Below are 12,442 nucleotides of genomic sequence, written 5' to 3' on the forward strand. Positions count from 1 at the left end.
ATCAAAAAAAAAAAAAAAAAAAAAAAAAGCTGACAAAATGCATTCGTTGTTCCATAGGAAGATACATTTTTGTACTCTTACTTCAACACTCAACATTTCTCTTAACAATTTTTGAATTTATTATGGTTTTTGACCTTGACGGTTAAAGCAAATTTAAAAAAAAAGCAATTACATATATTATGCACTATTTATATATATATATATACTTTAATAGTAATACACATTTGCAATTAAATTCACAAAGCCTCGCAAAAATACAATTTCCCATTCCTTTATCAAACAATATTCGGGATATGAAGAAAAATGCACCTCCTTAAAACGACAAGAGTCAAATAAATGTATGTAGATACATGTACATATCATTTATAAGCGATCTACATAGTCTGTTATTCGGATAAAGAGTTCTGTTGCTTCTTCTATTGTGTTTGGTGGGTAATTCAAACCGCTTTCCATTCTTATTTGAGTACCAATAACTTCAAATTCCATTGAAACACCATTTGCAGTAGGGTAGGCACAATATTCTTGTTCTATGCCATTCAGATTATCAGGTATAGGCATTTTGAAATCTCTTGTTTGGTAAATTTCGGGCTGAAAATACATAACATCTGGTTTTCCAGACGGAAAATCTGCATTGCAGTTTGTTCTAATTGTGTGTTCATTCCAATGCTGTATAACTCTGTTCAGTTCTCTGGTGATAATTGGTAAGAAACAATACCTAGCACATTCCAGGTGGACTATATCGGAGGTGTCAAAAACACCTAAATTATCCATATCCATAAAGTAATTTATCCAAAAATTGCCACACATTTCTCGTAAACACCGCCAAAATCGCTCTATTCTTGTATTTCTATATGAAGATCCATACCTAAAATTTGATAGTCCTTGCAAGGGATCCTGGTGATTCCATCGCAAAGCGTATTGCGGAGCAACTGTGGAGCTCTCAGTACCCCTGTCTGCGTATATGACTACAGGAACCCCGTTCATTTATTTGATATAATCTATATAAAATCTGGATATATACTCAGGGTTTTTGTTAGAAATGTTAGAATTGCAAGCTCTGAGCCAGAGAATACGTCTTGAAAAGCCATCTACACAGCCATGAATGGAAATTCCGAATGGTTTTAACTTGTCCCAGCCATGTAGATGAACACAAAAATTCGGCCTTTCGTAAATGTACCTTCTACGCTGAAGATGACGTTGTCTACGCCTTATTACACCTTCTGCGTCCAAAACAGTTGATGCAAGGCGCACCAATTCACAAGACACATTGAGGTTATGGTCGATTAGCAGACGCCTTCTCATTCCTCTATAGCCTATGTCACTGCCCGAGCCTGAAAATTTCATGTAGAATAGCAGTTACAATGTCCTCCAAACGTGATTGGTTGTTTCGTCTCGTCAGATTCATTTCCCTTAAAACTCGATGAATTTGTCTTGCACTAAGAGCAATGTTATTTCTGGTCGCAAGAAATCCAATGATTTCCTGAATAGTATAACCGGAGTGGTAATAAACAGCAATCATTTCATTCCGGCTGAGAGATAGTCCGTCCACTATCAAACGTGGAGTCAGAGCTGGTGTATAGATGTTTTCACCCATTGTATTTTTGTGGCTGAAAAAAATGGGAAAAAATACTTTATACACAATGAATTTTTGTTTTGCTTTCTACGTGTGTAAATTTACATCAAACTAAATCATTCTATAAATACACCACGATTTGGCTTGTAAGAGTTTATCATATATAAAAATTGCAATTGAATTATGTTTGATCAAATAATAGCAACATGAAGTACACATATTATCTAAGAAATGGGCACTCTGACCAAAAAAGATATTGACATCAAGAATTACTATCAGTAAGGATTATACAAATCACCAGATTAATAAACCAAAAGATCTTCATAACATTCAATATCAGTTTTATATCAGATCTAAAACAAAGTTTTACCTTGTCAGTTGTGTAGAGACCAGATGAACGTTCAGAGGTTAAGCTTCTCATTCAGAGCGACCACAGATTTTAATTATACTGACCCTCTTTCAAACAAACAGCATGCCACCATAAATAAGTTGCATGTCGACATGAATATGTTGCATGTTTACATAAATAAGTTGCATGTCAACATATTCATCCTGCATGTCAACATAACTAAGTTGCAAGTCAACATAACTAAGTTGCAAGTCAACATAAATAAAATGCATGTCGACATAAATAAGTTGCATGTCGACATAAATAAGTTGCATGTCTACATATTTATTTCGCATGTCAACATAACTAGTTGCATGTCGACATAAATATAATGCGTGTAAACATAAATAAGTTGCACGTCGACATAAATAAGGTGCATGTCAACATATTTATCTTGCATGTTAACATAAATAAGTTGCATGTCTACATATTTATTTCGCATGTCAACATAACTAGTTGCATGTCGACATAAATATAATGCGTGTAAACATAAATAAGTTGCACGTCGACATAAATAAGGTGCATGTCAACATATTTATCTTGCATGTTAACATAAATAAGTTGCATGTTAACATAAATAAGTAGCATCTAGCATGTTGGCTGTCACATGTGGGTGATATTTGAGATTTTTGAAGATTTTTTTTATAATTGTTATTTGATTGCAATTTTCTTGCATGTCAACATATTCATATTGCATGTTGACATAACTATCTTGCATGTCAACAAATTTATCTTGCATGTCGACATATTTGATAGAAAAATAACTTGCACAGAAGGGGCAGAAATATGCCACTATAGATTCCTTTTTATTCACAAACTTAACGTTTTGTTTATGAGTAAAAAGGCATGACGTTACCATGTTAAAACTCCGGTGAATTTTGCAAAAAACGTTTAATCTTGTATAATACAAAACAAACTATGCATATTTATGTAGATAGGTTTAAAGTTATCTCTCTTCAACATTATATCTGTATTTGCGAATTTTTCAGTCAAGATTTTAAACATTTGCCAGGTTATCTGTGTTAATGCTACCCAAATTTAAATGAACGCTAATAAGAACTTGCTTTTGGTTATTATAACTAACTTGAATTTAAAGAAATAAAGCTGTAGTACGACCTCAAAGTTTTTGACAATGATGACCGTAACAAAATATTAAGACGACCGTAATATAGATTTTTCCCAATGAAGTAGGATGGCTGATGCATGTATTTATAAATATAATTTAATGTTTTCTTTTCTGTTGTAGAGGCAGACATATCATGTTATTTCTGTGTTAAAAAAGACAAAGATTTTAATGTAATTTTGAACCATAGCTATGGCACGCCAAATTCACAAAAATGCGAAAAAAATAGTTTCACAGTCGATAAACTAGGTTTATCACTTGTAAACTATAGTTTATGGACTGTAAACTATATAGTTAACAGCGTAATCTATATTTTACATCTGTAAACCATAATTAACGCGATTATCTATGTTTCACAACCGTAATTATATAAGATCTTCTTAACACCGAAAACAATCATTTGCAATTCCAATACAAAGATTATCTGATCAATACAGTTTCACGATTTGTAAGCTATGGTTTTGAATTCTAAACTATTGTTAACGACCTGATAAATATAATTTCACGATTAATGAAACAATGATTAACAACTCTTACCTATAGTTTACGATTGTAAATTATAGTTTACAAACGTGAATCTATGTTTCAACTCTTACCTATAGTTTACGATTGTAAATTATAGTTTACAAACGTGAATCTAAATCTATAATGTAAACGCTTTATCAATGACAGATAGACTTAGACTACCATTCGTAAACTATAGTTAACAACCGTTAAATATAGTTTTAGAGAAGAAACCTATAGTTCAGGGTTTGTAAACTATAGTTTACAGTCGACAAACCTAGTTTATCAACTGTGAAACTGCGTTTGGCTCATTTTTGTGATTTTGACGCGCCACACACTTAACACTTTAAAACTTACAAAATTGTTATGCAAAATAAACTGAAACGTCATACAAATATTACGTTACCATTTCCCCGCAAGCACTTTCTAGCAAGGTACAAGTTTCTCTTAAGTTTAGCGTAAATAATATCATGCCGTAATATTTTATTTAGAATATATATATTTTTTTATTTTATGAGATTAAGCAAGTGTGAAATAGTTGGAATTTGGCAATACTGTAAACCAATTATTATACGCGTCATTTTTTATTCGCGACTGACCGCTGGAGAACTAATCCGCGACGATTTATTTCCGCGAACAAGTGGTCATATTTTTTTTATTTCCACAAGTATTTTATTTTTTGCATCAAATTTTCATATCCGCTCATAAACTAGGTAAAATGCTACCTTAAGTACTGCTTATGTATTAGTTAAGACATTCTGTGGATTGCGTCTATTTAAAATCTTATATCCGCACCTAAAGTAGGTAAAATGTTACCATGAGTATACTTCTTACGCATTATTCACGACGCTCGAATGAAAATCGGTAAAAAAAGGAGGAGATTTAAGTTGGTTTAAAACTCTCAAGTGTAAAAGTACCTCGTGCTAATTGGGTAATTGATGTTTTACAAGATCTACATAGCCAAAGGGCAATTATTATAAATGGTTGGGACGGAGCAGGACTGGGCCATAATTAGTCGTAATTAACCAGGCTATCTCTAACTCGTCTGTGACAATAAATGAACAATAATTATAACACAAGCTGAAATATTTATTGACATTTTAATCGTTTTAGACAAATATTTTTAGATTTTCCATTCGTTTATATATTTTTTCTGAATGTTTGTAATAAAACTTCAACTGCATCTACAACACTAAAATTCTTCCGTGATTACTTATAGAACAGTCGGGATAGGTAATCAAAAAAGAGCAAATAACTCTAATCATAACATGGGAAAATGAACAACTGGTTCGCGACGATAAATATCCGCGAGCAGAGGTTACTCGCGGAACTCGCGGATATTTATCGCACGCGTATAATACTTGGTTTACAGTACATTGAAGATTTAATGAACTTTTTTAAAGTGCGTGAAAATGAGTGATTGAGGGGAAACGGTAAATGGGTGATTTTGCGTCAGAAATAGGAAATGGTATATGCGTTAAAAGGCGGGAAAGGGGGTTAACAAAACGTCTAAGCGTTCACTTTAATAAATGTATTTATTTTAAAACTACTTTATATAATGGCATGATATTTTCAAATTATTACAACAAATGAGTCTTCTCAACAACTATGGAAAAAATTACAATCCTCGATGAAAACCAATGTTTCGTGACGAAGCTTAAAAACAATAAATTTGTACAATGCGGCACGTGTTTTGTGTAATTTGCATTTTTTTGTGATCATTATCAAATTTAAAAAAACTGGTCTCACTAAAAACTACAAAACATTGGCAAAATGACCATTGAGAAAGACGGAAGAGTCATTGAAATGTTAATATCTGGACCATCTTTACACCACGTTTAACTCAATTTTATTTTGGTACATGTCGTCCCGAACGAAGTCGGGGACGACATCTTGCGATTGTGCACATGTTTTTGTTGTCCAGGCTGTTTCTCGAAGATGGCTGGGACAATCTTCTTGAAACTTTTCTCAAACGACAATCACTGGTTTTAGTTGTGTCATGTGGTCATTCAATTTCAAAATGGCTGCCGTTGCCATGGAAACCTACACAAAGCGACGACCAAGTGTTCTCCCTGGTCCCTTGAACATTCGTCATGAAACTTTTTTATTTTAGTGATTAGTAATTGTAGTTGTGCGATTCGCATATAAAATGTTCAAATAATCGATTATTGCCATGAAAACCAGAGAAAGGTGAAAATATTTTTACCTTCATTTTTAAATCAAAGTACTGAAAGAACTAATACGAATTGATGGTTGTCCAAGCTTACCCAATGGGTATTGTTTTAGTGATACAAAAAATGATATTCTTGTCCAAAATCATTAATAGTTGCCATGAAAATAGTGGAACAGTTTGGGCGACATAGGCTATTGCTAGCAAAAGTAGACTCTCTAGTTGTACTTGATATTACCTTTAAAAATTAACAAACAGTATCAAACCAATTTAAGCACATTTTTCTATATGCTTGGCGTCATTTTTCATCGATCACCAAAATAACAGTATTTGAAATTTTTTGACAAAATTCAACCAAACCGAAAGTGACCTTGATCTTCATCTGAGGACAGAATTTCGCGTCAAACCAGAGTAAAATGGTGGCAAATTGTCCAGAAATAATATTCAAAACATGAAAACAAATAATTTTAATCGTACGAAAATTAATAAATAAATAAATAAATAAATAATCGGTGCTCGTGACAGTCTAATATCAGTCCAAGCTAGTAGTCTGAATCGGTACACTAACGTGCTTTACACCCTAGGATATTGACTAGAAGGCATCAGTGTGAAGATACACTGTTAAATTCCCGGATCTGAATCCCATTGAACACATTTGGTATTTTATGAGAAAAGTCAAAGCCCTTCCTTTCCACACAATTTCGACGGTTTGGAAAGAACTATACAGTAGGTGTGGCAGCAGATGGGTCAGTCTCCTATTCAGGGATACATGGTATCCAAAAGTAAATATTGTCTTGAAGTAATTAGCGAGTGGTGGTCTTACTCCATAGAGATTTTTTGTGTGAATTTTCATTTTGAGGGTACATCACTTCAATAAAACTTTGCGTAAAATTCTGACGAGATACTTAAATGAAATTTATGCAACATTGAACTTAAATATGCATCATCAACCAAGAATTAAAGTCTTAGAAATCATTTATTGTTTTCATTGGACTCCACTTGTTGCTTGATATCGGCCAGTTCTATAAACAAAGGACAGTTTAAAACACGAGATAAAATGATGAGTCACTATCGTTTTGGGTAACGGTTGCAAAACTGTTTGAAGGGCGAGGTTTGTCTTTTTTCACAGGAGGACTATGACTTACAATGTAGTGATGGTCGCAACATTAATATTTTTCCTGAAAAATACAAAATGAACTTGATAGTCGCAATTATTATTATTTCTTTTATATAAATAATGTATATAATAATACAGACAACAAAAAAAATAAGGTATTTGACAAGTGTTACTTTTTTCAAGATTTTTTACTTTACTTTTTTACTTTAACATTCTAAATCAACCGTGGGCTCTCTTATCAATAAGTATTAAATCAATCATATTTAAAACGTTTCAGTTCTTTTAATGAATTCCATACTAATTAGTGTATAGATCTTGTATAATGTAACCAGTATTAAACATCTAGTACTGATATTGAATAAGATATTTTCGTCTCAATTGATTTTGTACATATACTACGGTCATCTCTTTAATTATATTACGGTCGTCATCTGTGTGGTTATTACGGTCATCATTGTCAAAAACTTTGAAGTCGCACTACAGTTTTATTTCTTTAAATTCAAGTAAGTTATTATAACCAATAGCAAGCTCTCATTAGCGTTCATTTAAATTTGGGTAGCATTAACACAGATAACCTGGCAAATGTTCAAAATCTTGACTGAAAAATTCTAACCGGTGACCTCGGCCGACATGTTTTGATGACCGTAGTATATACTACGGTCAGCCGCTTTCCTAAAGTGCTATACCCGATTTCGCGGATTCAACGATACCCATATATCGGGTATTATGCGCGATTTCACGGATAATACCTGATTTCGAGTGTTCTCTCTGACCTGTTCAAATTTACACAAAAAATGCTTAACGAGTCCAAAATTATAATAAGTCCATTTTCAGTTTTTTCTTGCTGAATATCACATATTACAATCAAATTGTACTAAATATTATAATAGAATTGTACTTAAAGAAATATACACTAGCATTGAACCTTGAAACATTATTTCAAGACAAACATTTTACGGGCATTATATATGTAGTCTAAATTATGTTTCTTTTCTTTGAAATCAGTATATTCACAGTATAAATCAATTCCAAAACAAATACGTACATGCATATTGTAAACTCATATAAAATGTTCAATGAAAAATATGCCTTAACATTTTTAATATGTACATTGTTATGTTCAGATTTCAGGCATTGATCTTTTGGTTCCTATTTTTTTTTTAACATAAAATAATCTCCCACCAGACGAAAAATATTGTTTGACAATATTTGTCTAAAAAGTACAAATTAGCTGGTCGCAAAGTTGGTTGGTACATTAAAATAAAATTGTTGATAGTCTTTTTACTCTGCTAATTTAATTAGCACGTTTTTATTACATTCAATTGTCATGATTCAACAACTACTTGATCTCTGTGCATAACACATCATACCACATACTTCCTGTAGTCAAGGACAGATGATACAAACAATTTTTTTCTTTGAAGGAGACTCTATAAGATGCAACAGCTTAATAAAACTGGTTAATTCTTTGAAATATTTTCTCCTTAGACTTGGAGAATGAAATATCTTCCATATTTCCTCAAAAAGTACACAACTACAGTAATCATGGTTAATTTGTTTAATCTTTTATTCATTTACTCTTTTTTCAATTCAAAAAATGTTCTATAGGAGCACTGAGTATACTGATATTAAATGTACTCAATAATCTGTAGTATTTTCTTTCATATAAAAATTACACTTTGAAAATATTCAATAAATACCTCAATAAAACTACTAATATGGACAAATAACACTCAGTAAAGGTTTACAGATGAAAATAAATTTCATAATATGTTGGTTTGGTGCTAGAAGTGTAATATAAACTTTAAAAAAATATGCCAGCCCAGATTAATTTTGCAAACAGAAGCAAAATGGTAAAAATCACATAGGCTGATTTTACTGAACAAGTAAGAGTTATCTCCCGTAATGAAAAAGTAACTACAATTTCTCAAAATAATTTACAATGCCATTTATAATTTTACAGTTCTTTGTTACTCTTGGTTTTCCTTCACTATTAAGCTCTCTAAATAATAAAGAAATACCTTGTACAGGGTCTCTTTCATGTGCCAACAAAATATGTTTGTACCCAAGACCTGAATCTACAATTTTTTTTCTCATGTGTGCAGTCAAAATTCCTAAATCACACAAATTCTGTAGAGAGATTAAATTCTCCTTCCTTCTAGAATTGAAATGAATTTCATCAAAACAATAGTCAACAGAAAATGTGTGCAAAGAGAGACATTTCAAATTATTGACAATGAGTACAAGTTTTTGAAGTATGTGAACATCAGACACAGCATTATGAGCATCATAAACTTCTGTCAACAGATTCTTTGCTAGGTAACACTGCTTATAAGATTTTTTGCCTGGCAAACATTCTCTAAAAAATGGGAGTGTGTCACAAAATCCAAAAATATTTACAAAGCCTTTCATATCATGATATAAAATGTTATTAATTAAAACCATAGAATCAAAGACTTTACAATTGTGTGCAACTAAAACTGGATTACTGAATTTTTGTAACCATGATAAAAAAGTTTTAGGCCAGTCTGAGAATCTACAGTTGTAACTTTCGTGCCGTTACGGTACAGAACGCCATCTTTTACAGCTAGTCCTGTTACACAAGTAGCGGATGTGCTGATCTTCCCTCTTGGCAGAATGTAGGTTTGGAATCTCTCTTCTCCGCAGGCTGCTGCAATCTGGGTAATTTCACTGTCCCTTTCTAAAATTAAATAGCAGCAAAACTTATAAATAATATTTTTTTCAATCACATTGAATTTGTCAGACCATAATAATAATTATATTTGTTTTTATTACCTAATCCTGTTGTTTCCAAATCAAAGTATACATAAGTAACAGGAATATTTGATGGTAGTGGAGTGGCCTTTGGAGGACACTGGGGTGGAGGTATTTCATCCGTCAAAAGTACTTCATTGCTAAAGGAAACAGCTGTTTCATATGTGGGTCCTTCTCTTGTTGAACATGCCGACTGGTGATTCATCTTTTCTTCTTTCTTTTGGATTCATTTCTCTTGTACTCCACTGACTCCTCCAGTTTTCTCTTCTTCACTCTCTCATTATCAATGTATGATGCTCTCTTTGCAGTAAATGAACATGGAGACAGTGAGAGGTTTTCATGTACCTGTAAAGCAATCAGAATATTACTATCCAAATTAAATATTGTGTACATACAGAGCATATGACCAAATGATGTAATCTTATAAAGAAAAGTTAGAATACCTGTGCAATATACTGATTTCCTAGATTCTTTTGGGCTATGGCTGCTGCCACTCTGAAATCGTTACTTTCTGACCCAGAGGAAAATGTCGATTTGGGTGCTTTGCTGGCAATAATGTTGTTAAGACTTTCATTTGCCTGGGTGCTTCCTAAATTGCACAGTTTACTGGACTGTGAGGCAAATTCTTGTAAAGTTTTGAATAAATCATCCTTGAACTCCTCTCCACTGAAGTATTTTCTGTATGGCAGGTGTTTGGGTTTGTAGGTGAAGGGGTTCTTCAGATAACCGCACCAATTAAAATCACACAAATCATGGGTTCCAAACACATGTGGCCCTATGGATTCTATTGATTTCTTAGTGGCTTCTCCATCGCCTCTGTTCTGACTGACGGCATATGTGAAGCATTTCCCTAGGTGAGCTATACTTCGCGGATTTAGTTGCTTGTAGCCCTTTTCTGTTCTAAGTTTATATAATTTGTTGGTAAAATGTTTCACTGTATGATTTTTGTCACTTATTTTCTTTATGGACCCATCTACTTCACTACGCACTCTAGCAATTGTAGTAGCATCATCATCCATCGTCAGTGCATCAACATGCAGTCCTGATTCACTTAATTCTGTTATCATAGAAACACGCATATCTGGCTCCATTCCCTTGGAACTGCCTTTTCAAAACAAAAAACAGGTATCACTGACAAACAGATATAATCTCTGAAAGAAAAGTTTATTCATTGAGAATTTGTTATGTTTCCTCACTGTTAATTATTTTCTTTTACATGTAACAAGCTCTATGTTTTCAAACCAAGATTTGCATTGTTTTTGAAGATGAATTTATACCTGTCCAATTTTTTCTGCAATCATGTTCCTTGGGAGGTTTTCCTTGTTTATCTGCCATGTTGCAAATTCTGCAATACTTATTCCTTGTGGCATATTGCACACATTTCCCAGTTTCGGAACCAATTAGGGCTGCATGACCTATTTAAAAAGTATTATACTTGTAAAATTATGCATTTCTCCCTAAAAAATACTAACTTGTTTTATTGTGATACTGTAAATTCTGACATTTCTATATTTTGATTTTTCTTTTGTACCAATGAAGTAAGTCACTTTTATTTTTACATTTTTACAGCATCTATTCATTTAATTTACAATGTAGTTTGAAGCAATAAAGGATAAAGTGATTTGCGCAATTTAAAGTAGCAATCATACGCATGTGAAAATGTGTGTTTGAGTTATTGTACATGTGTACATTTTATTATTTTATGCTCTTAAATGATGGATTTATGAATTATAAAACCTACCAGACAGACTTGCATATGATCTCCCTGATGATCTTGTGAGCCAACCAGCATCTGCAACTACATTGATTTTACCATTTTCTCTGTAATTTAAATTTATAATAAATGATGACCGAGTTGTTCTAATGCAATTTATTTTTTTAAAATGCAGTTGTAATTACTTATTTTTTTTAATAAAGTCAATTCATGAGTAAATTTTATACATTCAATTGAAAAAAAATATGTAAGAAGTAAATGGTATAGATTACTTGGCAAGTGATGATTCTTCTGCTGCGGCATCTTTACAAGCTTTGTGGGCCACATCCTCCACAGATCTTCCAACAATTCTTTCATATTTCTTCACAGTAGCATGATGTAGAGTTGGTATGTTTAAAACCGACATTATATCATTAAATTTTCTCTCACCAATTCCCCCATGTAAAGTTGCTGAAAATAATATGGGTAATGTGTTGCTACAATTTAACATGATGTAAAATAAAAGAATTTCAGTTATTCATTCTGTTTCAGATGATAACTTCAAAGATTATTTACATTCAATTATATATTATACCTGCTGCAACTTTAAAGTTAATTTCCCATGCAGGATTATTGCCTTTTCCACTTGTGCTTGTGTTACGGCGTTTTCCAGTAGAGACAGGAGAAAGATGGCTACAGGCTTCTTGTTGACATCTTATGTATAGTAGGGAACCAAGTCCATACCTTTTTTCATCCTCGCAATACCGTAAATCAAGTAGTCTACCACATGCAGCACAACCTTTTTCCAAATTATCTACAAGAACTCCGAGTTCAACTACTCTTCTTCCGTTTCTCCAAGAAATAAGTTCTTCACAATCACTATCAAATCTGTCACTCTCTGATTCGTCGGATGGATTGCAGTCTTACATTACATAGATTACATAGAAAACATCATTTTTGATTTACCAGTAAATGAACCAGACCAACATGAAACAACTAAGACAAAACCTAAAAACTTATTCAGCTACATTAAAAGTACAAGAACAGAAAACTTAGGGATTGGGCCCCTGAAAAATGAGGGATTGCTAATAACAGACAC

General features: G+C 32.7%; 1 protein-coding gene and 1 pseudogene across 2 annotated transcripts; both read right to left on the bottom strand.

The window, feature by feature from the left end:
• Positions 1 to 363: 363 nt before the first annotated feature.
• LOC134270645 (uncharacterized) lies at positions 364 to 1,594 on the bottom strand (annotated as a pseudogene).
• A 7,005-nt stretch (positions 1,595 to 8,599) lies between these two features.
• LOC134270646 (uncharacterized) lies at positions 8,600 to 12,186 on the bottom strand. Of its 2 annotated transcripts, XR_009992861.1 has the most exons (6): positions 11,939 to 12,186; positions 11,392 to 11,814; positions 10,928 to 11,065; positions 10,094 to 10,755; positions 9,672 to 9,995; positions 8,600 to 9,576 (listed from the first exon to the last, which is right to left on the bottom strand). XR_009992861.1 is itself a non-coding variant. In XM_062752885.1 (4 exons), exons 2-4 carry the CDS (start codon positions 10,983 to 10,985, stop codon positions 9,852 to 9,854), a joined length of 864 nt encoding a protein of 287 aa, XP_062608869.1. In that variant the 5' UTR covers positions 10,986 to 11,065; positions 11,392 to 12,186; the 3' UTR covers positions 9,643 to 9,851. The 2 variants fall into 2 exon arrangements, 1 of the variants encoding a protein (XP_062608869.1); XM_062752885.1 differs by lacking the exon at positions 8,600 to 9,576 and having other exon boundaries at positions 9,643 to 9,995; positions 11,392 to 12,186.
• Between the last annotated feature and the right edge of the window lie 256 nt (positions 12,187 to 12,442).

Source organism: Saccostrea cucullata, unplaced genomic scaffold (assembly GCF_032062105.1).
Source record: "Saccostrea cucullata isolate Sc308-1 unplaced genomic scaffold, CSIRO_AGI_Scuc_v1 ctg468, whole genome shotgun sequence".
Lineage (NCBI taxonomy): Eukaryota > Metazoa > Mollusca > Bivalvia > Ostreida > Ostreidae > Saccostrea > Saccostrea cuccullata.

Coding starts and splice junctions, on each gene's coding strand:
- LOC134270646 (XM_062752885.1), bottom strand. CDS start 10,985: ATGGCAGATAAACAAGGAAAACCTCCCAAGGAACATGATTGCAGAAAA. Junction 10,756..10,927: donor TTGCAGAAAAAATTGGACAG/GTATAAATTCAT, acceptor TGTTTTGAAAAG/GCAGTTCCAAGGGAATGGAG. Junction 9,996..10,093: donor GAAATCAGTATATTGCACAG/GTATTCTAACTT, acceptor ATTGCTTTACAG/GTACATGAAAACCTCTCACT.